This window comes from Nomascus leucogenys, unplaced genomic scaffold, assembly GCF_006542625.1.
Source record: "Nomascus leucogenys isolate Asia unplaced genomic scaffold, Asia_NLE_v1 Super-Scaffold_258, whole genome shotgun sequence".
Classification (NCBI taxonomy): domain Eukaryota; kingdom Metazoa; phylum Chordata; class Mammalia; order Primates; family Hylobatidae; genus Nomascus; species Nomascus leucogenys.
In genome coordinates this window covers 2,171,610-2,198,808 of record NW_022095769.1, presented here as the reverse complement: position 1 = coordinate 2,198,808, position 27,199 = coordinate 2,171,610, and the positions used below count along the sequence as shown (strand labels likewise).

The 27,199-nt window shown below is 41.5% G+C and overlaps 1 protein-coding gene across 1 annotated transcript in view; it reads right to left on the bottom strand.

Annotated features, from left to right (window-relative positions):
• Positions 1-2,590: 2,590 nt before the first annotated feature.
• The window catches only part of ZNF652 (zinc finger protein 652), a 69,081-nt gene continuing 44,472 nt past the window's right edge, over positions 2,591-27,199 (bottom strand). The window contains exons 2-6 of the mRNA XM_030807997.1: positions 24,924-26,082; positions 20,805-20,952; positions 20,097-20,212; positions 19,475-19,619; positions 2,591-5,518 (exon numbers count right to left, since the gene is read on the bottom strand). Of these exons, the coding sequence (XP_030663857.1) occupies positions 5,007-5,518; positions 19,475-19,619; positions 20,097-20,212; positions 20,805-20,952; positions 24,924-25,823 (1,821 nt within the window). The 5' untranslated portion in view covers positions 25,824-26,082 and the 3' untranslated portion in view covers positions 2,591-5,006. The remainder of the gene's footprint in view (positions 5,519-19,474; positions 19,620-20,096; positions 20,213-20,804; positions 20,953-24,923; positions 26,083-27,199) is intronic.

Below are 27,199 nucleotides of genomic sequence, written 5' to 3'. Positions count from 1 at the left end.
TGGTTCTTTAAACAAATTTACTGAAGCAAAAGCTTCAAAGCTCGAACAACCAAGGAGTTTGATTTTCCTTTGAATCTTGCAAAACCTATCCTCTAAGACAAAAAGATCTGATCATAAAGTCTATAAAAAGTCTAGAAAGTATAAAAGTATAGAACTATGAAAGTGGATATATTGATGGCAACTTTTATGGCTTCCATAGAAAGTGTAGAGAGGATCTCTGGTTTGCTTTATCGAGGTAGTGTCCAGGGTTGGAAGGTCATCATTCTTTATTGTAAGTGCTACAGATGACAAAAGCAGGTTAGCTAGGGTGTTGTTATTGCATAATAATGCCACTATTTCTAATGGCTTATGACCTTTAATTCCTTAAAAAAAACAAAAAAAAAACTCCTAAGAAATTTCTTATCTTGGTTCAGGCAAAGGAAAATTAAAACCCAAACTTTACTTGCTCAATTTTGTAGTCTGAAGAATTCCAAATGAGTTGGTTTTTTAAAAACAGTAATTAGCTGATACAATTCTTAAATGTGATGTATCCCTTTTTTCATTAAGTACTTCTCATACAGTCTAGAACAGCATTGAAATATTTACCATGTGGACCACCAATGCAATAAAAGTTGTCTTTTCTATACAGTAGCTCAAACAGAAAGTTTTCTCTAACTTTAGTTTTTTAGTTTTTTTTTTTTTTTTTTTTAAACATTAAAACCGACCTATCATTCTGTGTTTTACTAACCGAGATCTGCAAGATGGGGTAAATATACATATATCTGCAATGGATTTCTATCTCTGCTTCATCTTCTCAAAATTTAAAACTTCCAGTGAAATAATAATGAAACTAAACATACATATCTATTCAACAAACATAAAAACTGAAAAAAATTTCAAGAATTAAAAAATTCATAGTTTATAAGCATCTCATCAGAGCATTTTGCTTTCGGTTAGTATATGAGGGACAATCAAATTATACGGAAAGTTCTAACCACTAGAAAAGGATACTTCCAACAAATGTGGTTTTAAAAAAATGGTATAATTATGGTAATGTCCATGCTTAGTCATTAATCTAGAACAGTTAATGTAAATGGTAGACTATGAAAGTACTGGTAACTGATTTGCACAGGCTTCTTTGAACTAAAGTTTTTTTGTGGCGATCTCCCCTCTTGCTAAAAATAAGAATCCAGTCGCAAATATATGTGGAAATGAAGCCACATGCCTTTAAATTGTTGTCTTTTCTTCATTCAAATTTAAAAATCTAACTCAGAATGAGCCTACCTGACTCAATTTGAGAAAGCAGCAGCCTTTATTAAGGCTAAGGAAGAGTTTATATTTTACTGATAAATCTATGAGAGAAAATAGAAAAATAAAAACCAAACAAATACAAACAAACCAACCCACACACACAAAAAATACAATGCCAACTTATCCTCAAATAAGTCTTAACCCTAGCAATGATACAAACCTTTGAAGACAGTAAAACTAAGTAATGAGACAGCCTCAATTGGTTATCTATATAATGCTTAAATGCAGCTTTTGTTGTCTTTAACAGATGTACAGATAAGGGCTGAGAACTCAAACTTCTCCATAATTCTTTTTTTCATAAACAGATAACAAGTAGGTAAAAAGTTTTGAAGAATTCATGGGGTGCTGTAGCATATATGGAAGAAAACATACCACATAATGCAACTTTTATCTTACAAAGAGGACCCCAACCAAATTTTCAACCCTGAGTTTGAGTCTTAACCATGTTAAACGTGTTGCACATACATGTTTAAGGCTTAATCCTGCAGTTCTTATATTCAGAAGCATTAATGTTGTGAATATTCTTAATGCATTTCATTATTCATATGCAATATGATACTGATGAGGAGTCACTATATTTGAGCAGTTTTCCTGAAGATCACAAATCTCAAGTCAAGGAAAGTATCCTTAATCTAGGGGAAAAAAAGGAAGTTTCTAAATTGTTCCACAATACACTTCATTAAGAATTGTACTGTATGACAATGCTAATTTTAAAAAATAATATATATATATATCTTTTGCTTCTGTTAAGAATGGTGGTATTTGCGTAATACTGGTTTTCCTGTATAGCAGATATTTTCTTATGGCTATATTTACTTGAATGAAAAATCAAAGATGACTACCTGAATATTCCAGTGTATAATTATAGTACAGCCTCATGAAATGGTTGATTCTGTGGTCTCAAGTCTAGAATTCAGAATTGCTGCCCAATACTGTAAATTTATTCAGAATAAAATAAGGCGGTTGGGCACGGTGGCTCACGCCTGTAATCCCAGCACTTTGGGAAGCTGAGGTGGGCGGATCACAAGGTCAAGAGTTTGAGACCAGCCTGGCCAATATGGTGAAACCCCATCTCTACCAAAAATACAAAACTTAGCCGGGCGTGGTGGTGCGCGTCTGTAATCCCAGCTACTCGGGAGGCTGAGGCAGGAGAATCACTTGAACCCAGGAGGCACGGGTTGCAGTGAGCCAAGATCGCGCCACTGCACTCCAGCCCAGGCAACAGAGCAAGACTCTGCCTTAAAAAATAATAATAAAAAAAAAAAAACAGAACAAAATATAACCAATTAACTAAGCACAGTTTACATCTTTTAAAAAAATCATTTTAATACTACAGGCTTGACCATGAAATAATGATATGTCTATATAAAAGTGTAGGTTGACAAACTTGTCATGGAATGCCAAGGAGACTGTGGAGGGAGGGGGAGACAACCACGAAAGATATAACAGTCATATGCAAGGAATTAACTTTCCTTATTGGCTTGGGTACCTGGGTGCTCAAAGAATGTGTACAAATATTAAAAATACCATTCTTTAAAACTTACATCCAAAACCAGGAAGTATGTCTTGAGATACTTTTCTGCCTCATTCCAAAATTTTCCTATGCTCATTATGTAAGACAGGCAAAATCAGAAGGAGAAAATTTAGAAACACTAAACCAAAAAGCCAATAGAGAACGTGACATTTGAAAAATATGGACTTAATCTCAATTGAAAGAATTCATTTTTTCCTACCACAGAGCTCATTAGCTAGAAAAGTGCTCAAAGCATATCTGCACATTTAATATTAAAAATAAAAAAATAAATAAAAGCCAGCGTTCTGATTCAGGCAAAGATTTTAAGAACCCGAAGAAAGAAAAATGAAGAAATTTCAAGATTAAAAAATGGACTGAGCATGGTAGCATGCGCCTGTAGTCTCAGCTACTTGGTTAGCTGAGGCAGGGTTGCTTGAGCCCAAGAGTTGGAGGCTGTAGTGTGCTATAATTGCACCTGTGAATAGCCACTGCACTCTAGCCTGGGCAACATAGCAAGACCTTGTCTCTTAAAAAAAAAAAAAAATTGGAGAGAGGGTGGGAGGTAAGTGATTTAGCCTGGGAACTCAGTTCTCTGAGATAAAGAAATACAAAATTTTAAGCTATACTGAGTCTGGATAAATATGATCAGTTAAGTGTAATCAATACACTAGCCCTTCTGTTCAGCCTTTCCTATAATAAGCTCCTGGTTGATTATGTTCTTTTGAAGTTCCCCAAACTTGAAAAAGTAATCGGCCTAAAGGTGCCAGAGGTGCTGCTCTCTTTATCACCTAAGAATGCTGGTATTACATAATTTGCAGAGGACAGGGCAGTAAAACTTCGGAGTTTTCCCTCACTATATTTAAACTGTGTTAAAATAGCTCAAGGTTGTGAACATATCCACATTTTATATATAATAGATATTTCAAAATTCATAACCAATTTGTCTTCTCATCTGAATTTCTCAGCCACTATCAGCAACATCATGTTTGTGATTTTAAGTTTACTATTTTAGCTTCTTATAACAATTCTAGAAAAATAGAGCAACCTCAAAATGAGAGATTTCAATTTGTCATCCCATAAAAGCTAAACACGAACACAGTTCCTAAGGGAAGTGAGAAACAGACGTGACTGAGATGAAATGATCTCCACTACTTCCTCCTCCTGTCAGCAAACAGCCTTATTCAAATTTCCAAAACATGCAAGCTTTAGGTGACTTCCCTGGAAAAGGCCCCATCCCCTGCAAATCATTTCATGTAATGCACTAACGAAGCCAAGCAGAACATGGAGGACAGGAGCACATTAGGGAGCCTCTCTGAGTGTTAAGCAGAGATGTCAAAACTACCAAGTATTTATGCCAAATCCTGAAAGCAAAACCTCATTTTTGCAGTAACCTGGTCTGGAGACCCTCTCAGATACATCTAGTCTCTGAAGCACCTTTTGAGTTGTACGGATGTAAGAATAGCTTTGAATTATAGAAGTTATATGCATCTTTAAGAATCACATTTTGATGATTATAAAAATTTTTTTCTATTTTACAACATAGGTTCAGCTACACTGAAAAATTACACTGCTTATTGAAATACATTTCATTTTAGAAACAGACTACCAAAAGAAGTCTATACAAAAACTCTAAAATAATTTCTGTAGTAAAATAAAGAGTGCGTTAGGAGAGCTACACAAAGAAGAAAATTTCTCTTTCTCTATAATGCTTGATATACTGTGAAACATGGCCAGCTCAACTCTATAGCTGGCACCAAAAGCTGAAAAGAATTCCTTACCATACACAGTGATACAATTAATGCTCTGGATTAATCTCACAGCCTTCCCGATTAGTACAAAGGAAACCAGGCCTATCCCCTCTTTGAGGAGAAGTCCGGGATATAAAAGCAAGCATACCTCATCAGCTGATATGAAATTATAAAATTCCACAAGTCTGAGTATTTGAAACTTATAAAAGTCATCAGAAAATGCAAGCAAATTGGGCTTTAGTTCAGTGGTTCCCCTGGTTTAGATGACAGTCCCTCTGTGAGCTCAAGGTAGTCTTCTTGTTCATTCCCTTGGATCTGTTGATTCAGTGACACTGGCGAAGCTCTTGGTAGAAGCGGAGGAGAGTCTGAGAACTAAGGAAATGCTCACCGACTCCCTCTGTGCACACTCACACATGGGGACGTGTCTCTTGGAGAACACACTAATGAGACGGATGCTAATGATGCTGTGCTGAACTGTTCTTCTCTGCCAGGTGACGCAGAAAGTTGTCCTCACTCTGGCCTCTATGATTTAAAGGCTCACTCTTAAAGAGAGCTGGAGGTGGGGGGAGGTGAGGGACTGGAGGGATGGGAAGGTGGTGTGGGTGGTGAGGGTGTGGGTGGATGTGCAGGTGCGAGAAGGGGTGGGGGATGGGCCGAGGGGGAAGAGTGCTTACAGGATTCATATTGATTGGAGGGGTTGGGGTTGTGGGTGTGTTCACCACAGAAGGAACTGGGGTGGCTGGGGAAGTTGTAAGTGGAATCTGGACAGCAGGTGGCACATTCACGGGGCTGGTCACCCGAAAGCACTTCTCCTTGTGGGCCTTAAGCATGTTCGAGAAGCGGAACCGCTGGCCACACACATCACATGGATAGGGCTTCTCGCCTGTGTGAGTTCTGCGGTGTCTCTTCATGTTGGGGCGGCTGGTGAAGCTTTTGCCACAGATTTCACAGATAAAGGGTTTCTCTCCTGAGATGAACACAGACATAAAAATGATTAACATATTAGGTGGTAATTGTGTGCTCATGCTTTTTTTTTTTTTTAATAGAAATGGGGTCTCACTATGTTGATCAGGCTGGTCTCGAACTCCTGGCCTCAAGTGATCCTCCCATCTTGGCCTCCCAAAGTGCTGGGATTACAGGTGTGAGCCACTGCACCTGGACTATGAGACTGTATTCTAGAGTCATTTAAAAATCCTCTCGCCAGGCGCGGTGGCTCACGCTTGTAATCCCAGCACTTTGGGAGGCCGAGGCGGGTGGATCACGAGGTCAGGAGATCGAGACCACAGGGAAACCCCGTCTCTACTAAAAATACAAAAAATTAGCCAGGCGTGGTGGCGGGCGCCTGTAGTCCCAGCTACTCGGAGAGGCTGAGGCAGGAGAATGGCGTGAACCTGGGAGGCGGAGCTTGCAGTGAGCCGAGACTGCGCCACTGCACTCCAGCCTGGGCGACAGAGCGAGACTCCGTCTCAAAAAAAAAAAAAAAAAAATCCTCTCAAATTTGGACTTAACAGATCAGAGTAGATACAACTAAAACTTACATACACCCTACCATCTGGGCTTAGCTAAAAGAAGAAGATAAAGATGGGGGAGAAGGCATCTACATTAGTGATCCTCTACATCCTACACAAAGAACAGTTCAAATGGCTTTCTGCGCTCAAGGAAATATCCTAGATGACTCTTTCCCTTTAAATTTAGGCAAGTTAATCTGTAAGAAATTTTTTTCTTTTTTGGTTTTTTGAGATAAGAGTTTTGCTCTTGTCACGCAGGCTAGAGTGCGATGGTGCAATCTCGGCTCACTGCAACCTCTACCTCCCGGGTTCAAGTGATTCTCTTGCCTCAGCCTCCCGAGTAGCTGAGACTACAGGTATGCACCACCACGCCTGGCTAATTTTTGTATTTTTAGTAGAAACGGGGTTTCACAATGTTGGCCAGGCTGGTCTCGAACTCCTGACCTCAGGTGATCTACCCACCTCAGCCTCTCAAAGTGCTGGGATTACAGGTGTGAGCCACTGCGCCTGGCTGCAATTTCTTTTTTAAACAGGATCTTGCTCTGTCACCCAGGCTGGGGTGCAGTGGTGTGATCACAGCTCACTGCAGTTTCAACATCCTGGGCTCAAGCAATCCTCCCAGCTCAGCCTCCCAAATAGCTGGGACTACTACAGGTGCCAGCTACCACGCCTGGCTATTTTTTTTTTTTTTTTTTTTCTGTAGAGGCAGGGCCTCCGAATTTTGCCCAGGCTGGTCTCGAACCCATGGGCTCAAGTGATCCTCCCGCCTCAGACTCCCAAAGTGCTGAGATTACAGGTATGAGCTAAGGCCCTGCCCTGTAAGCAATTTCTGATATTCCAAACAAAAGTAAGAATTTTCTGAAAATGTCCTGTGGAACAAAGAAGTCTCTTCCTGTCTATTCATACACAATCCTTCGCATACAGCTTGCTTTTTGGCACTGAACTTAGAAAATACTGGCTTGACAAACCTACAACATGAATTTCACACCACAGTGTTTCTCAATGAGTGCTACTGCCATTTCTGCAGACAATTACTCATTATGTGGGACTATCTGGCATTCAGCATTCCTGGTGCCAGCCTACTGAATACCCACAAGAGATTTCGACAATAAAAAAATGCCCCTATGCCATTTCCAAATGTCCATGGGTGTAGGAGGGTGTTGCGGGCTATTGCTCCTAGTTGAGGACCAGTGGGCCAGCGAGTCAAAAAAGGAGACAGAATCCCACAGTTCTTAAGGCATTTAGAAAGGAAATTAGGTTTGGGTTCTGAGGGCTTAATTTTTAAGCTTCCCTAACTTTCTTTTGAACTTATTGCTTAGTTCCATGCTGTGTCTGCCTGCTTCTCTACCCAGGCTACAGAAAATAAAATGCTTTTTGATTCTATATGTCCATCAATCATTTTATATGGGATGCTGAGGTGAGGCAGGGAGTACTTCTGTACATGCACTTCGGTGAACCATATGCTTATACTGATCAATTCCTGCATCAGTCCTCCATATCTATAGCTCGTCTCTTTACATTAACTCCTGCTATAAGAGCGTTGCTGTCACTTCCCTTGCTGCTCCCTCTTCTCCCAACGAGTGTGTTTATTCTACTCATGCGTATTGGGTCTTACTGTGTACCAGACACTGCTAACTGCTTTACATCTATTAACCTTGGTGATCCTCATAGTGACTGTATGAGGCAGGTATATTATTACCCCTTATTTTACTCATATTGGAATTAACAAACTTGCTCAAGTTTATATGCTAATGGAGAGTTAGGATTTAAAATCTGCAGCCTGGTTCTAGAGTTTATGTTTTTGACATATAAACCACAGTATTTCACAAATCACTCAATGTGCATTTCTGCACACATGAAGGGATGTATTTTCTTACTTTCTCATCTACTTTGGGACTCCTTTTTTCCCACCACCCCAGGACCCCTTCTTATACCTAGAAGAAAACATCTCTTTACCCATATCATAGTCCAAATTTCTTGTCTCCAGCTTTTCATTATAGTAGAAAACTGACATCCCCTATGGCCTCTTCCATGGAAGCCAGAATTTTCCTCACTTTCCTGAGAGATTGAAGAGTCAATTTTCTCCATAACTATCAGTATTATTTGAAGACTATCATATTTCTCTTGTCTTTATGCTTTTTTTTTTTTTTTTGAGTCAGAGTCCTGCTCTGTCGCCCAGGCTGAAGTGTAATGAGTGGCACGATCTCAGCTCACTGCAGCCTCTGCCTCCTGGGCTCAAGTGATTCTCCTGCCTCAGCCTCCAGAGTAGCTGGGATTACAGGCGTGTGCCATCACACCCAGCTAATTTTCGTATTTTTAGTAGAGATGGGGTTTCACCATTTTGCCCATGCTAGTCTCAAACTCCTGACCTCAGGTGATCCGCCCACCTCGGCCTCCCAAAGTGCTGGGATTACAGGTGTGAACCACCATGCCCGGCCCACTTTACACTTTTCATTCTTCAATCACTGCCACGGCTAGGCTCCTTACTGTGACTCATATTTATCTTTCTGGATGAATTCTGAGCCCAGATTGTTTTCCTTCTTTTTAATCGATTTCCTCTAACCATCTTAAAAACTTCAACTTCTGGCAGGGTGTGGTGTTTCAAGCCTGTAATCCCAGCACTTTGGGAGGCCAAGGCAGGAGGATCACTTGAGGACAGGAGTTCGAGACCAGCCTGGGCAACACAGTGGCACCCTGTCTACATAGTAAAAAACAAACAAAAGCCCTTCAACTTCTGTGTTAAATGGAATTAAGCAAATCAATTATAGTATATTCGTTTGATGGAAAATACCACTGAAAGCAACGTTACAGCCTAGAAGGTGGCTCACACCTGGAATCCCAGCACTTTGGGAGACTGAAGCAGGAGGATTGCTTAAACCCACGAGTTTGAGACCAGCCTGGGCAACATGGTAAGACCCTGTCTTTACAAAAAGATACAAACAATTAGCCAGGCATGGTGGTGTGCACCTGCAGTCCCAGCTACTGAAGAAGATGAGGTGGGAGAATCACTTGAGCCTGGGAGGCAGAGGTTGCAGTGAGCTGAGATTGCACCACCGCACTCAAGCCTGAACCACAGAGAGGGATGCTGTGTCAGAACAACAACAACAACGTTATAAAGTATAGAAATGTAATTTTTTTTTTTTTTTGAGGTGGAGACTCACCCTGTCAACCCAGGCTGGAGTGCAGTGGTGCTATCTCGGCTCACTGCAACCTCCACCTCCTGGGTTCAAGCAATTCTCCCGCCTCAGCCTCCCAAGTAGCTGGGACTACAGGCACGTACCACCACGCCCGGCTAATTTTTTGGATTTTTAGCAGAGACAGGGTTTCACCGTGTTAGCCAGGATGGTTTTGATCTCCTGACCTTGTGATCTGCCCGCCTCAGCCTCCCAAAGTGTTGGGATTACAGGCGTGAGCCACTGCGCCCGGCCCAGAAATGTAATTATTAACATGAAAATGTATAATCTATTAAGTTTATCTATGATCTATTAAATAAAAGCAAGTTATGAAAATGCATGCATGAGGACAGGTGTGGTGGCTCATGCCTGTAATCCCAGCACTTTAGGAGGCTGAGGCAGGTGGATCATTTAGGTCAGGAGTTCGAGACAGGCTTGGCCAACATGGTGAAACTCCATCTCTACTAAAAATACAAAAATTAGCCGGGTGTGGTGGCACGCACCTGTAGTCCCAGCTGCTGGGGAGGCTGAGGCAGGAGAATTGCTTGAACCCAGGAGGCAGGGGTTGCAGTGAGCCGAGATTGTGCCATTGCACTCCAGCCTGGGTGACAGAGCAAGAAGCCATCTCAAAAAAAAAAAAAAAAAAAAAAAGCATGCATGGTATTATCTACCTTTTAAAAATATATACACATGGAAAGAAATACAACAGGCCAGCCGCAGTGGCTCACACATAATCCCAGCACTTTGGGAGACTGAGGCAGGGCAGACTGCTTGAGCCAGGAGTTCAAGACCAGCCTGGCCAACATAGTGAGACCCCAACTTTATTAAAATAAAAAAATACAACAAATGTTACCAGTGATTATCTCTAGGTAATAGGATCGTGGGTGATGTTTTATTCTTTATGCTTATCTGTTTTTTTTTTTTTTTTTTTTTTTTGAGACAGGGTCTCATTCTGTCACCCAGGCTGGAGTGCAGTAGTGTGATCTTGGCTCACTGCAACCTCCACCTCCCGAGTTTGAGCAATTCTCCTGCCTCAGCCTCCCAAGTAGCTGGGACTGCAGGCATGCACCACCATACCTGGCTAGTTTTTGTATTTTTAGTAGAGACAGGTTTCACCACATTGGCCAGGCTGGTCTCACACTCCTGACTTCAACTGATCCATCCACCTTAGCCTCCCAAAGTGCTGGGATTACAGGTGTGAGCCACTGCGCCTAGCCATGTAGTTTGTTTTTCTAAATTAAATATGATTTACTTGTATAATAAAATACTTCAAAAGCACATGTTTGATTAACCTCTAAGCTCCCCTGCTCTGTGACTTCAGAGTTAGTATTCTTCACAGCAGCCATATGGAAACACAGCCAAAGGCCTTAATCTTTGAATTTTAGTCTAGTATGAGCAAATCCTCTCCACATTATTTACTAATCACTTCTTAGGCACACTAGACACTACTCACAGACAGAATGGATTCCCTGAGCAGTTACTGAATGTATGGATGTTTAGGTTTTTTATGTGCTCAAATCCCCTTCCTGGATCTCTCTAAACATCTCTCATTTGCAGTCTTCTTTTTTTTTTTTTTTTCCCCTAAGACACAGTCTCGCTCTGTCACCCAGGCTGGAGTGCAGTGGCGCAATCTCAGCTCACTGCAAGCTCCACCTCTCGGGTTCATGCCATTCTCCTGCCTCAGCCTCCTGAGTAGCTGGGACTACAGGCGCCCGCCACCATGTCTGGCTAATTTTTTTTTAATTATTGTTTTTAGTAGAGGCAGGGTTTCACTGTATTAGCCAGGATGGTCTCAATCTCCTGACCTCGTGATTTGCCCACCTCAGCCTCCCAAAGTGCTGGGATTACAGGTGTGAGCCACCGCGCCCAGCCCTCATTTGTAGTCTTCTATACTATAAGTGATTTGCCACAGAAAGACCAAAAACTACTAGAACTAGCCTACTACAAATGCCTGGATTCAAATTAAAATTGGTCCTTTTTACTGCTTAGTAATCTTTTACTCGCTTCTTAATGTCCACATTTGTTGTTCCAGACCTTCATTTGACATTAACCCACAATCCCATCTGCCTCTAAATCTCATTATTCATTAGGCCGCATCTCCTAAATGTGTTTAATGGTTGATATTAAGGTTTCTCTGAAACCTCAAGGTTAAGATTACAATAAGGTTGAAACAAGGATAAATACAAATGTAACATTTAAAATCAACCACCTGTACAATGTCCCACTTTAAGGAAGAACTGGTAAATGGGTGGCAAGAAGATATAGTAACAGTTAAATTCATTAAGGTAACTAGAAAAGCATGTATATTAATATATCTGAATATATCACCTAACTGTTAAACATAGATAAAGCTAACCTAATTGTACAGCAATGTAATGAGTCTGAAGAAAGAACAGTATAAATGAAGACAGAGAACCTACAGAGAAGACAGAAAAGAGCAAAAATTTGGCTAGTTGTCTTTTGTATGTGATCTGTCTGATAAACGCAAGCATTCCAGTCTGCTTAGGGTGAAAATCCTTGGGCAGAATATATATATATACATATATATGTATATATGTGTGTATATATATATACATATATGTATATATGTGTGTATATATATACATATATGTATATATGTGTGTATATATATACATATATGTATATATGTGTGTATATATACATATATGTATATATGTGTGTATATATACATATATGTATATATGTGTGTATATATACATATATGTATATATGTGTGTATATATACATATATGTATATATGTGTGTATATATGTGTGTGTATATATACATATATGTATATATATACACACACACGTACATATATACACACACATACCTACATATATACATCTAACTGAAATCTTTCTTGAACTTTAAACCCATTTTTCAAACTGCTTACTTGAATGCTCCAGAGATATCTCAAAACAAGTACAAAATTAAATTCATTATCCTATCTAGTAAACCTGCTCTTCCCTCTACTCTTCTCTATCTTGACAAATAGTTTTATACCCCACATCTGGGACTAACCCTTGATTCTTCTCTTCTATGCTACCCTTTGATACTACTGATATCCAGTCAATCACCAAGTCCATTCAAACAAATAAATTTTAAAAAGTTCATTCAAACTTGGTGATTGAATACTATTTTGATAGTACTGATATCCAGTCAATTCACCAAGTTCTACTTTGTCTATCACTTTAATCTCATCCGTTGCCATTACCATAAATTTTATTTTATTTTATCTTATTATTTTTTGAGATGGAGAATCGCTTGAACCTGGGAGGCGGAGGTTGCAGTGAGCTGAGATCACGCCACTGCACTCCAGCCTGGGTGACACAGTGAGACTCTGTTTCAAAATAAATAAATAAATAAAATAAAGATAATAATCTTCTTAATAGATTATTATGATACAAAACACAAGTAAAGTGCTTAAAACAGTATCTGTAAAGTGCTTACAACAGTATCTGGCACATAGTACTCAATGCATTTTACCTGCTATTATCACCATCATCAACACCATCATTACCATTCACCAGACTATAAGCTCCTTAAGAGCAGAAACCAGGTCTTAATTCATCCTTGTGTCTCTAGGCACATAGCACTGTGCCTGGTATAAGGAGAATCAGTAGGTATTCTATTTTTTTTTTTTTTTGAGACGGAGTCTCGCTGTGTCACCCAGGCTGGAGTGCAGTGGTGCGATCTCGGCTCACTGCAAGCTCCACCTCCCAGGTTCACCCCATTCTCCTGCCTCAGCCTCTCCGAGTATCTGGGACTACAGGCGCCCGCCACCACGCCCGGCTAATTTTTTGTATTTTTAGTAGAGACGGGGTTTCACCGTGGTCTCGATCTCCTGACCTCGTGATCCGCCCACCTCGGCCTCCCAAAGTGCTGGGATTACAAGCGTGAGCCACCGCGCCTGGCCAGGTATTCTATTTTGAACTCATCCTATATCCACATCATCCTAGTAAACCCTGACTGATGGCTGGTCAGCCTTCCCAGATAAGGTCTGCTTCATTTCTCTTCAACTGCAAAGAAACAGTCCAATACTGTCAGTTCATACAATGTCCTTAATCCCCACCAAAACACACTACTGTCTTTAAATGTAGTTTTATTCAGCCTTAGAGAGCTATCCGCATCCCCTTCCTTCTCTAAAACCAACATGTCTCTTGCACCCTTTAGGTATTATTGTCATTCTTATTTAATATCAAGAAAACAGAGGCCTAGAGAGGTTACACAATTCTGCTAGTGACTGGCAGAGCCAGGTTTGTCCAACTTCACCATCTAGCTGCTTTTCCAGTTTGGACACTCTGAATAATATTAAAAGGCAGATGACAAACCAGGGGAAAGTATTTCAACATTAATGAAATTTAAAAAGTCAAACACTGTAATGGAAAGATGAATACAGAAAAGGCACAAGCAATTCAGAAAAGAAAATACATTGATAACTACAAGCAAATAAAAATGTTCACTCTTACTAATTAAATGCAAATTAATATAAGAAATCATTTCTCACCTATCAAATCAGCAAGGATTTTATTTACAATTACAAAGGGCTGGGCAAATGAGTATTTTCCCTCTGGATTTTTTCAATTTTTTTTTTTTTTTTGAGACGGAGTCTTGCTCTGTCCCCCAAGCTGGAGTGCAGTGGCGCGATCTCGGCTCACTGCAAGCTCCACCTCCCGAGTTCACGCCATTCTCCTGCCTCAGCCTCCCGAGTAGCTGGGACTACAGGCGCCCGCCAACACGCCCGGCTAATTTTTTTGTATTTTTAGTAGAGACGGGGTTTCACCGTGATAGCCAGGATGGAATTTTTTTTGTTTTTAATAGAAATGGGGTCTCACTATATTGCCTAGGTTGGTCTTGAACTCCTAAGCTCAAGTGATCCTCCCACCTCAGCCTCCCAAAGTGCTGGGATTACAGACGTGAGTCACTGCACCTGGTCGCAAATGAGTATTTTCATACAGCTGGCGGGAGTATATGTGGAGGGCATTTTGTAACACATGACACTAAGTCTTAAAAATGTATATATCTCTTTGCTATAATAATCCTACTTCCAAAAATTTATCCTAAGTAAGTAATTATGGCTGTGATAACACTGTGATAAACAATATTGTAGCTTTTTTTTTTTGAGACGGAGTTTTTCTCTGTCCCCCAGGCTGGAATGCGGTGGCGCGATCTCAGCTCACTGCAACCTCCCTGTCCTGGGCTCAAGTGATTCTCCTGCCTCAGCCTCTTGAGTAGCTGGGATTACAGGCATGGGCCACCACACTCGGCTAATTTTTTGTATTTTTAGTAGAGACAGGTTTTGCTGTGTTGGCCAGGCTGGTCTCGAACTCCTGACTTCAAGTGATCCACCCACCTTGGCCTCCCAAGGTGCTGAGATTACAGGTGTGAGCCACTGTGCCTGGCCTGTGGCTATTTATAACAGTAGAAAAATTGGAAACAGAAATAACATAAATGTCTAGCAGGAAACTGGCTAAATAAATGGAGAAAACATCCTTCACTGGCCGGGCTCAGGGGTGGGGCTCATGTCTGTAATCCCAGCAGTTTGGGAGGCTGAGGGAGGCGGATCACCTGAGGTCAGGAGTTTGAGAGCCTGGCCAACACGGTGAAACCCCGTTTCTATTAAAAATAAAAAAAAATTAGCTAGGTGTGGTGGCAAGTGCCTGTAATCCCAGCTACTTGAGAGGCTGAGGCAGGAGAATCACTTGAACCTGGGAGGTGGAGGTTGCAGTGAACCGAGATCGGGCCATTGCACTCTGGCCTGGGCAACAGAGTGAGACTCTGTCTCAAAAAAAAAAAAAAAAAAAAAAAAAAGGCCAGGCACAGTGGCTCAAGCTTGTAATCCCAGCACTTTGGGAGGCCAAGGCGGGCGGATCATGAGGTCAGGAGTTCAAGACCAGCCTGGCCAACACAGTGAAACCCCCATCTCTACTAAAAATACAAAAAAAAAAAACAATAGGCTGGGCGTGGCAGTATGAGCCTGTAATCCCAGCTACTCAGAAGGCTGAAGCAGGAGAATCGCTTGAACATGGGAGGCAGAGGTTGCAGTGAGCCGAGATCGCACCACTGTACTCCAGCCTGGGCGATAGAGTGAGACTCCATCTCAAAACAAACAAACAAACAACAACAAAAAAACCCCTTCACTTTATAGGATTGTTGCAAAGGGTACATTAATTAAGTGAGAAAAAGCACTTAAGATAATGCCTGACATACATGTGTGTAATAAATTACAGCCAATATTATAGCAAATTTATAAGAAGAAATATATAGCCATTAAAATTATATTGCTGATGACATAATACAGTAAAATAAAAAGCAGGTTACAACAGAGTATAAAGACCCAACATTTGTTTTCACTATATACATGAACACATAAACACTTATGCAAAGTATCGGTCTATATGTGTGTTAAGAAACTGAAGAATTAGGCCGGGTGCGGTGGCTCACGCCTGTAATCCCAGCACTTTGGGAGGCCGAGGCGGGCGGATCACAAGGTCAGGAGATCCAGACCATCCTGGCTAACATGGTGAAACCCCGTCTCTACTAAAAATACAAAAAAAATTAGCCGGGCGTGGTGGCGGGCGCCTGTAGTCCCAGCTCCTGGGGAGGCTGAGGAAGAAGAATGGCGTGAACCCGGGAGGCGGAGCTTACAGTGAGCCGAGATCGCGCCACTGCACTCCAGCCTGGGCGACAGAGCGAGACTCGTCTCAAAAAAAAAAAAAAAAAAAAAAAAGAAACAGAAGAATTTTTGTTAATGTGTATATGCCAAAATGTTAAGAGTGGTGATCTCTTGGTGGTATGATTTTTTTTTTTTTTTTTTGAGACGGAGTCTCGCTCTGTCGCCCAGGCTGGAGTGCAGGGGCGCCATCTCGGCTCACTGCAAGCTCCGCCTCCTGGGCTCACGCCATTCTCCTGTCTCAGCCTCTCTGAGTAGCTGGGACTACAGGCGCCCGCCACCACGCCCGGCCAATTTTTTGTATTTTTAGTAGAGACGGGGTTTCACCGTGGTCTCGATCTCCTGACCTCGTGATCCGCCCTTGGTGGTATGATTTTACTTTGTTTGCAATTTTCATAGTTTCTCATATATTTTAATAAGTATTTGTTACTCTTTTTTGGTTTCTTTGTTTTGTTTTTTGAGACCAGGTCTTGCTCTGTTGCCCAGGCTGGAGTGACACAATCACAGCTCACTGCAGCCTCGATCTCCTGGGGTCAAATAATCCTCCCTGCCTCAGCCTCCCAAGTAGCTGGGACCACAAGCACATGTCACTACCCCTGCCTAACTTTTGTATTTTTGCAGAGATGGGGTTTTGCCATGTTGCCCAGGCTGGTCTCGAACCTCTGGGCTCAAGAGATCCACCTGCCTTGGCCTCCCAAAATGCTGGGATTACAGGTATGAGCCACCATGTCCAGGTGTATATGAATTACACTTTTAATGAGAAAGATAAAAATTTGGGGGACTGGGCACGGTGGCTCACGCCTGTAATCCTAGCACTTTGGGAAGCCGAGGTAGGTGGATCACCTGACGTCAGGAGTTCAAGACCAGCCTGGCCAACATGGTGAAACCCCATCTCTATTAAAAATACAAAAATTAGCCAGGCATGGTGGTGCGCACCTGTAGTCCCAACTACTTGGGAGGTTCAGGCAGGAAAATTGTTTGAACCTGGGAGGTGGAGGCTGCAGTGAGTGGAGGTCACACCACTGCACTCCAGCCTGGGTGACAGAGCAATACTCCGTCTCAAAAAAAAAAAAAAAAGCTTTTGTGGGAATGGGAATTTAGGTAGTTGTATTCCTTTAGAAGAAACAAGAAGTATTCAGTTTGCCTATTTGGTCAAAGACGAATACTCAACATAAATTTATACAATAACTAAAATGATCATGAAAGAAACACTTCCGTTTCACATTATGAACATTTAAGGGTCTAAAAAAAATGACAAAGAAGAAGAAACAAAGAAACACAGGAGAAAGAGGGAGGAAGGAATGGGGAGAAAAACACACAGGGAGACCGGCAGGGAAAATAAGGGGGATGCAGAGGCAGAGACTTAAGTGTTAGAGGTTCCTTTCAATTCTGTGACAGTTACCAAGCATCTATGTGCCAAGCAGTGTGTGTGAATATGACACAACTTCCGCCTTCACAAAAAACTTATGTTCTGGACAGGGTGGTGGCTCACGCCTGTAATCCCAGCACTTTGGGAGGCTGAGGCAGGTGGATCATTTGAGGTCAGGAGTTCTAGATGGACCTCATCAATACGGTGAAACCCTGTCTCTACTAAAAATTGAAAAAATTAGCCGGGCGTGGTGGTGAACTCGCGTAATCTCAGCTACTAGGGAGGCTGGGGCAGGAGAATCACTTGAACCCCGGGAGGTGGAGGCTGCAGTGAGCCAAGATTGTGCCACTGCATTCAGTCTGGGTGATGGAGTGAGACTCCATCTCGGAAAAAAAAAAAAAGAAAGAAAACCAAAAAACCCCCCAAAACTTATGCTCTGTTTAGTTCCATGTTTTCTTGCCATATCACACACAAAAAAACCTGAACCCTAAAAATGACATTAGAACTAAGAGCCTATCCAAGAGCCACCAAATTATAAGGAGAATCTGCTAACTATTCTGATGTATCCTGCTATCCACTTGGCTATATCTTCAAAGTTATCTTTTTTTTTTTCAGGTCTAATTTAACTAATAAAACCGCTCTCATGACTCTTCATCTAGACTAACTTAAAATCTGAGGGTGCTTTGTTCTGAATGAGAAAGAAGCCCACTAGGTAAGCATTTTTTTTTTGGCTTCAACAGAGAACTAGGAACTAAAGAGATCCGGCCATGGGCAGAATTTCCTCACCACTAGTTAAGCAAAAAGAACAGCGGGCTAAGCAAGATAATCTCTGCTGTTCTTTTTTTTTTTTTTTTTTGAGATGGAGTCTTGATCTGTCACCTAGGCTGGAGTGCCGTGGCGCGATCTTGGCTCACTGCAAGCTCTGCCTCCCGGGTTCATGCCATTCTCCTGCCTCCGCCTCTCCGAGTAGCTGGGACTACAGGCGCCCGCCACCACGCCCGGCCAATTTTTTTTTTGTATTTTTAGTAGAGACGGAGTTTCACCATGTTAGCCAGGATGGTCTCGATCTCCTGACCTCGTGACCCGCCCGACTTGGCCTCCCAAAGTGCTGGGATTACAGGCGTGAGCCACGGCACCCGGCCCTCTGTTGTTCTTTCTAGCTCCACTACTCTGTAGACTAATGGAACTTGGAATCCTGTGATCAGATTTAGAAACCTGAAAAATGTTTCATCCTGTTCAATTTATGCAAAGATGGCTAATCCCAGAACATCAAGTTTAGACTGAGATACAATGATAATGTTTATAGGGGAGCTATTATTTTAGCCAGTTCCCTGGAAGCAGGATAATCAAATACTTGTAAGACTCAAATCCATGCTATGGAACGTATGCTCCTAAAACCACAAAGTGGTTAAAATATTAATTAACCTCATGGAACGGATGTGTTCCTGAAAAGTAGTGAATTTTGGTAAATCATATCAAATCAAACTTAAAGAACAATGAGAGGGGCTGGGCTTGGTGGCTCACACCTGTAATCCCAGCACTTTGGGAGACAGAGGCAGGCAGATCGCTTGAGCCCAGGAGATCGAGACCAGCCTGGGCAACATGGTGAAACCCTGTCTCTACAAAAAATACAAAAATTAGCCAGGCATGGTGGCACACACCTGTGGTCCCAGCTACTTGGTAGGCTAAGGTGGGAGGATGGCTTGAGCCTGGGAGGCGGAGGCTGCAGTGAGCTGAGATCACGCCACTGCCCTCCAGCCTGGGTAATGGAAACGAGACCCTGTCTTAAAACAAAACAAAACAAAAACAGAGAGAGAGGGGTATTCTATTAAAGCAGTCAGTGTCCTCCATCCTTTTAAGGTCCAGAACCCTTTCCTTAGGAAAATAACATGCGCATACGCAAAAGAAGTTTCATACAATTTCAGGAGTTCCTGAACCCTACATAAAGACCCCATTGTCTTAAAAGAGCTCAAAGTGCTAAAAGGTACTCACAAATAATTCTTTTTTAAACAATCTGTCATTAAAGTTAAATTTTTCAGTATCATTAATCTATATTTTTACATAGTAGGTTTATTTAAAGTGGGATTTTTGCTTTGAATGCAAATTTGTGGTTTTGATTTTTTTAAAAAACAGACCCACAGATGATCAACAAGTGCTTGAGACATTATCTGTACCTTTTCCAAGAAATTCTTACCAGTGTGTGTTTTCATGTGTTCGTCGAAGTACTGCTTCATGTTGAAATCCTTTCCACACCACTGGCACATGAACTGTTTGTGCCCAATATGAATGCTCATGTGGGAGCGTAGCTGGTACTTGTACTGAAACCTTTCGTCACAGTTCTGCATTGGACACAGTGGAGATTTTTGAATGCCAAGCATAGTAGCTTTACCTGAGCCCACCCTAACACAGTCTCTGATACTAGGCTTATTTTTCATACTCAAAATAGAACACAAATAGCTGCTTGTGTCAGCTATTTGGCTTTGCTATATTTCTGCAGGTGAGTTACTAATAAAAGAGAAATTTCCTCACAAAATTATCATTGAAGTATACTCAACTTCTCAGAATCACTGAGAAAAGAAAAGTAAGTCATTATGTGTTATTTCCAAGTTAACCTAATCTAAGAGAGTTAACAGTGTGTTAAAAGTGACATTTTTCTACCTTGCAGTGACAGCACACACAAGAGCTCAGAACACATCTGAAAGTCCTGTGGAAGGCAGCCTTGTGCCTCCTGCTCCAGCACACCTCTCTCTCACTGGTCCGCCATCTATGCAAACACTAGCCCCTAGGCCTGGGCCTGTAGGTAGCACATTCCTTACCTCGCATCTAAAGGGCTTCTCTCCAGAATGCTGCAAGGAGTGCACCTTGAGTGACATACTGCGTTTGAATGATTTTCCACAGGTTTCGCATGTAAATGGCATGTCTTTTGTGTGTGCTGCAACACAGAATGTACTTAGTGTCAAAACAAAATCCACCAAAAAGCTCAAACTAAAAAGGTATCCTACTGTAAAGCAATTATGCCATCCTAATTTTCTACCCTGATTTGTGAGGCTTTTTTTTTTTGAGATGGAGTCTTGCTCTGTCGCACAGGCCGGAGTGCAATGGCGCAATCTTGGCTCACTGCAACCTCCGCCCCCTGGGTTCAAGTGATTATCCTGCCTCAGCCTCCCGAGTAGCTGGGATTACAGGCATGCGCCACCACGCCCAGCTGATTTTTGTATTTTTAGTAGAGACAGGGTTTCGCCACGTTGGCCAGGCTGGTTTTGAACTCCTGACTTAAAGTGATTTGCCTACCTCAGCCTCCCAAAGTGCTGGGATTACAGGCGTGAGCCACCACACCTGGCCTTTGTGAGGCTCTAATAGTAATGTCTGAAGAGAAAATAATGTTGAAAAGAAAGCTGGGTGTGGAAGACTATACCATCCAATTTGGTGATACTTACTGAAGACATATTGCATTCAGTTTCAACACGTCAAAACAGAAGAACAAGGCAAAATTATAGGTATAAGAGAAAAGCAGAAAAACTTACCAACCATGTGTTTCCGCACATGAGCCATGGTATAGAATTTCTTCTCACAAATTTCACAGGAAAATTTCTTTTCTGCATATCCATGGACGATCTTGATATGCTCATGAAGGGACCAGAGTTTCTTGAACGATTTGTTACAGGAAACACACTGAGCAGGATAAATAGAAATAATATTTATAGGGGCTTACAGCATGCCATACCAGCCTACTGGCAGATGAAACGGATGTGCTTTAGGTTCATGGCACAAGGCCAGAATCCAGATGACTGCTATTCTTCCACAGAGCCCAGATTCCAACACCAACATCTGTATGTTCTCTTTTCTAAGATGCATCTTTTAGACACTCTTTGGGAGTATGAAAACAATGGCAAAAACTAAGATAAAAAGTGGAAAGTTCCACTAACATCAAAGAATTCACTGCTATTATGAAGTTAGTATTGTACCTATGAAAAGAAACTTCAAGTTTGTTTATTTATTTATTTTGAGACAGAGCCTCGCTCTATTGCCCAGGCTGGAGTTCAGTGGCGCGATCTAGGCTCACTGCAACCTCCACCTCCTGGGTTCAAGCGATTCTCCTGCCTCAGCCTCCCAAGTAGCTGGGATTACAGGCGGGCGTCACCATTCCCGGCTAATTTTTTTTGTATTTTTAGTAGAGACAGGGTTTCACCGTGTTGGCCGGGGTGATCTCGATCTTCTGGCCTCGTGATCCATCCGCCTTGGCCTCCCAAAGTACTGTGATTACAGGCATCAGTCACCGCGCCCAGTCAAGTTTTTTTTATTTTTAAACAGAAGTTGCAAGACATTCAAGTTTTAAAAATATATGTATTAAGCAAGTGTGGCTGCCTCCTCCATATCAGTTAGTAAGGGTTTGCCAGAGAATATAAACTAACTTTAAATTAGTGTAATAAAAACAAGATTAAATAAAATACATATTAGTGGTATAGGTATTATAGGTATGTAGAAATATAAAAATGTTTTTATGCCTTAGAAAATGCATTTGGAGCCAGGCGCAGTGGCTCACGCCTGTAATCCCAGCACTTTGGGAGGCCAAGACAGGCAGATCACCTGAGATCAGGAGTTTGAGACCAGCCTGACCAACATGGAGAAACCCCATCTCTACTAAAAATACAAAATTAGCCAGGCGTGGTGGCACATGCCTGTAATCCCAGCTACTTGGGAGGCTGAGGCAGGAGAATCTCTTGAACCGGGAGGTGGAGGTTGTGGTGAGCCGAGATTGCGCCATTGCATTCCAGCCTGGGCAACAAAGAGCAAAACTCCATCTCAAAAAAAAAAAAAAAAAAAAAAGAAAATGCATTTGGAGCATTTATTAATATGAATAATTGAAATGTTATATTTCCCCAAATCTAATTTATACTTTCAAATATGTCCCTTGGGCAGAATATACCCTCTGAACTCTTAGTATCATTCTCTCTCTTTTTTAAAATTATTATTTTTTTTGAGATGGAGTCTCACTCTGTTGCCCAGGCTGGAGTGCAGTGGTACGATCTCGGCTCACCACAACCTCCACCTCCTGGGTTCAAGCAATTCTCCTGCCTCAGCCTCCCAAGTAGCTGGGACTACAGGTGCGTGCCACCATGCCTGGCTAATTTTTGTATTTTTAGCAGAGACGAGGTTTCACTATGTTGGCCAGGCTGGTCTTGAACTCCTGACCTTGTGATCTGCCCACCTCAGCCTCCCAAAGTGCTAGGATTACAGGTGTGAGCTACTGCACCCAGCCTCACTATCTCTTTCTTAAAAAAATTAAAAAAAATTTTTTTTTAGTTGAAACTTTAATTAACTAAAGCCTACCCCTTTTCCCTTACAGATCAGTTCCAGAGCTCTCTTGCAAGAATCTGTAGAAAACACACACCACACTGCCTAGTTCCTTGTATTATGAATCATTAATAGCCTGGAATATTAGGCATAATGTGTATCAAAGTATTTCTGGTTAAAGCAAAACAATACTAGAAAGCTCTTGGTAATCATTAGACCCTTGGATACTTAAGGGAACATGTTAATATTCACTATAAATAAAGATCTCTAAACATCATTGTCACTTCAGGTAACAAGAACTCTGAGAAGAGTTAAAGGATAAACCACTGGTTGGAAAATGCTCTAGAAAAGGACAGACTACTACTATCAGCCATTTTGTAGGGCAGGTTTTTTGTTTTGTTTTTAGACAGTCTCACTCTGTTGCTCAAGCTGGTATGCAGTGGTGCTATCATGGCTTACTGCATGATCAATCTCCTGGGCTCAGGCAACCCTCCCAAAGTGCTGAGATTACAGGCGTGAGCCACTGCACCTGGCCTTAGGGGAGGGTTTTAGTTTTTTTTTGTTTTTTTTTTTTTGAGATGGAGCTTCATTCTTCTTGCTCAGGCTGGAGTGCAATGGCACAATCTCGGCTCACTGCAACCTCCGCCTCCCGGGTTCAAGCGATTCTCCTGCCTCAGCCTCCTGAGTGAGTAGCTGGGATTACAGGCATGTGCCACCACACCTGGCTAATTTTGTATTTTTAACAGAGACAGGGTTTCTCCATGTTCGTCAGGCTGGTCTCGAACTCCTGACCTCAGGTGATCCACCCGCCTTGGCCTCCCAAAGTGCTAGGATTACAGGTGTGAGCCACTGCGCCCGGTCTGGGTTTTAGTTTTTACTTGTTACCAGGTCATCAGGATTATTAGGATCTATACATAAGAACAAAGTACAGTGTTCTTTAGGAATGTGAATAAAGTTCATTTAGCAGAATCCACAAAACTTAAACACAAATTTAAAAGTAGTATGATGAAGAATCGTGAGGAAAGTCACACACAAAAAGTATTTATTAAATGTTTTCTTTTCTGTAACTTAAACAGATTTAAGTTAAAAAAAAAAAAAACCCACAAAACCTACATATAAAGATCAAGAACACTTTCAGTAATGGATCATTACAGAATCCAAGTTTGACCCCTAGAGTGCAGCAGTGCACCATACTCCCTTTGGCTTGAAGTGCTGCAAACAATTCATACCCAAGCCAGGGCACTGGCAGTTACCAGAGGATATGGGCTCCATGACTCAGTCTTCTTTTATTTACCCAGCGTGTCGGAGATCAAGTCACAATTGATGAATCAAAAGCGGTGAATTTTTAGCAAATGCAATTTCCATTTTTTAAAACTCTTTAAAGTAGAGCAATGATCTCAGATGTTGATTAAAAGCAACAGAAGAAAAGTGAAACTTAAAGTGACTACCAATATTAGAAGCACACCAAAAACCAAACCAAACCAACAAAATTTATCCTTTATAAGTTTAGCTTAAATATGGTACAAAATATTTCTGTTACATATCTTATGGAGACATGAATAGACTTACCTCTTATGAATATTCATTAATATGCATTCACATGTGCAAACCAATATAACTGCAATCCACTTGACATAATATAATTAGCATACCTCTTTAACCTATCACAATATAGTCCTTTCACGACACCAGCCTGGTTTGAATACCATTATTTTGTTACCTGAACAATACTGTACAGTGGCATTATGTAACCCTACTGCCAGGTGGGCAACATTTTCAACCAGCTCAGCCTCTGCTTAAAGTTTGCATATTCCCATGGGCTCAGCCTCTTGGCAAATTTAGTGTTGTCATCTCTCCAATGGTAAAAGCAAACTCACTGCTGAAGATCTTCCATTTCCACCGGTCTGAGTCATTATGGTTTTTGTCCCCATCAGCTGTACTAGAATCTGGCATCCTTGTAAACCCAGAAAGGGACCTTTCTCTACTCCTAACCTTTAATCAGTAACTCCTACCTCCACAGAGAAGATGCCAGAATGAATTCTATTACACGTCCTACGACAGTGAATCTCAGTGCAAAGTTGGTGTTGATTTTAACCTCCTGGTCAATCAACTATAACAGATCCCCCTTCCAGTGTGCCTGGGTTCCCACTAGTCCAGCGTCAAATTTAATGCTTTTGAAATAAAAGCCTTGGTTTAGAAAAGACCAAAGCAGGAGCTTTTCAAATGATAAATTGGTGAAATCTGTCCCTTCAGCCTCTATTGTATTTATTCTCTTGGGCGGATACCAGATGAATCTGAACAGCCAGGTTCTATCCTGAAAAGTTTGCCCTCTTGGTGATGAAACCTACCTGAATGTTTTTTTCACAGTCTGTTTGCTGGTGAAGGGACAGCTCACTTTCCAGGACAAACTTCTTGCCACATTTATCACAAATCTGCATGCGCCTATGAGTAACGTTCATGTGCTTCTCCAGGTACCAGCGAGTGTTAAATACCCTGGGGCACTTCTCACAGGTCAGAGTCTCTTTCTCTTCACACTTAGCTTTCTGGACTGGTGCTTTGGGCTCCTTTGTGGCCCGCTTCTTACGCTTAGGTGGCTCTACACTCTTCCTACGACCTCTTGTAGTTCTGGGAGTAGGGGAAGTGGTAGCTGCGGCAACAGAGGCAGCTCTCCTGGTTCTCCTTTGTGTAACGCTGACTTTCTCTACTATCTTCTCCTTTTTCTTCTGCTTTTCATTCTCTCCATAGTCATTGCTGTCATCTGTGGCCTCTTCCTCACTCTCTTCCTCTTCCTCCTCACTGCTTGTCTTAAGAACAGGAGTCTCTTTGGACTGAGAAGAGACACCCTTTTCCCCTTTAGATACATTTAATGTTTGATTATTAAGGTTTACCTCCACTATGATCTGCTCCCTTTTGTAAGAGACTTCTTCCTCTTCCTCTTCTGTGTCATCAGAATTCTCCCGGTCTTCCTTAACAGCATGCACGTCAGACACTGCTCTTGTCTCCCTGAAATATGGCTGTTCTTCTGTTTCATGGAGATGTGGTTTGCTCATCTTGGTGTCCACTAACACAGAATAAGGACTTCCTGATTCCCTTTTGTACACTTTGGTGGACAGGTCAAGTTCTTGGTTGGCACCATGATAAAAGGAAGATGGCACTTGACCACGACGGCTATCTTCTTGTGCCATTCCTGCTACATGCACAGCACAGTTTTCAACCAGCTCCTGACAAGAACTGGCTGTGTGGCTCATTGGTAAGTGGCCCAATTTATTAAACAGTTCAGACTATAAAGAAAATAGCTTTAAAACAAGGTAATTATTAAGACTCAAATCTTTTCTCATCCACAAAGAATCACTCAAATGAAAAAAAGATATTCCTTGAAACTGTGTGCAATTCTTCCAGTGTTGCAGCACCAAAGCATGAGTCAAAAAGGTTTGGTATTATGGCAAGAGCAGAGCACTAGTGATTTTTCTTCTGAAGAGAGCTGCAAGGGACTTGTGAGCATCTTATCTACAAAGAAAAGCAAAGAGGAAAAAAAATCAGGTAATACCACTATTTCCTTTTTATAGCATGCATTTGAACCACAAGAAACATGGCTTAAATAATAATAATAATAATTATTATTATTTTGAGATGGAGTCTCACTCTGTCACCGAGGCTAGAATGCAGTATGCAATCTTGGCTCACTGCAACCTCTGCTGCCTGGGTTCAAGCGATTGCCCTGCCTTAGCCTCCCGAGTAGCTGGGATTACAGGCGCCTGCCACCACGCCTGGCTAATTTTTGTATTTTTAGTAGAGACGGGGTTTCGCCATCTTGGCCAGGCTGGTGTTGAACTCTTGACCTTGTGATTCACCAGCCTGGGACTCCCAAAGTGCTGGGATTACAAGCATGAGCCACCACGCCCGGCCAAAATTATTAAACTCTTTACATATACAATGCTTTTAACTGCTTAAATGTTTCAGTATGAGCCATTATTTTACTGGATTACAGGAATTCATAAACATTTTCTGTTAGACTATAAATTTTACAACAGCAAAAGCCACATCTGTCCAGTTCACTGAGATATCCTCAGAGCTTAGCACAGTGTCTAGCATACAGTATATATTTGATGAATAAAATAATATTGCACAGCATTCATTTTCCTAGATACTACGGAATATGCTGATATGGCAAAATATACGGTCTCTATCCACAAGACCTTTACAGTCTAGTTTACAACGTGTTGGGCATGAAACACGCAAGAGCTTTATATTGGCTGACTTTCTTTCAACATCAATCACCATGTCCACCACAGTGAGAGCTCGCAGAACAAAGATGGTAGTGGAGCAGGCATTGTGGTCCCCGGAAATAAAACAGCTAATTGACATAACTATAGAAGAGAAGAAAAATGTCCTTGGCCTTAAATAACTTATAATCTAGGTTTAAATACAATTGTTTTCAGGTTTATTGGAGTAATTTCAAAGTTGCCAAATATTTTAACATTTGTTCTGTGCATAGCTCACTACATCCACTAAGTGGGTGATTTTTTATATGTCAGTTGCACAGGAGTCTAAATTCTAAGAAACCATAACCATGAGGTTGATATGGTTCCAAGAAAAATAAAACCATCCAATATTAATTTTTAAA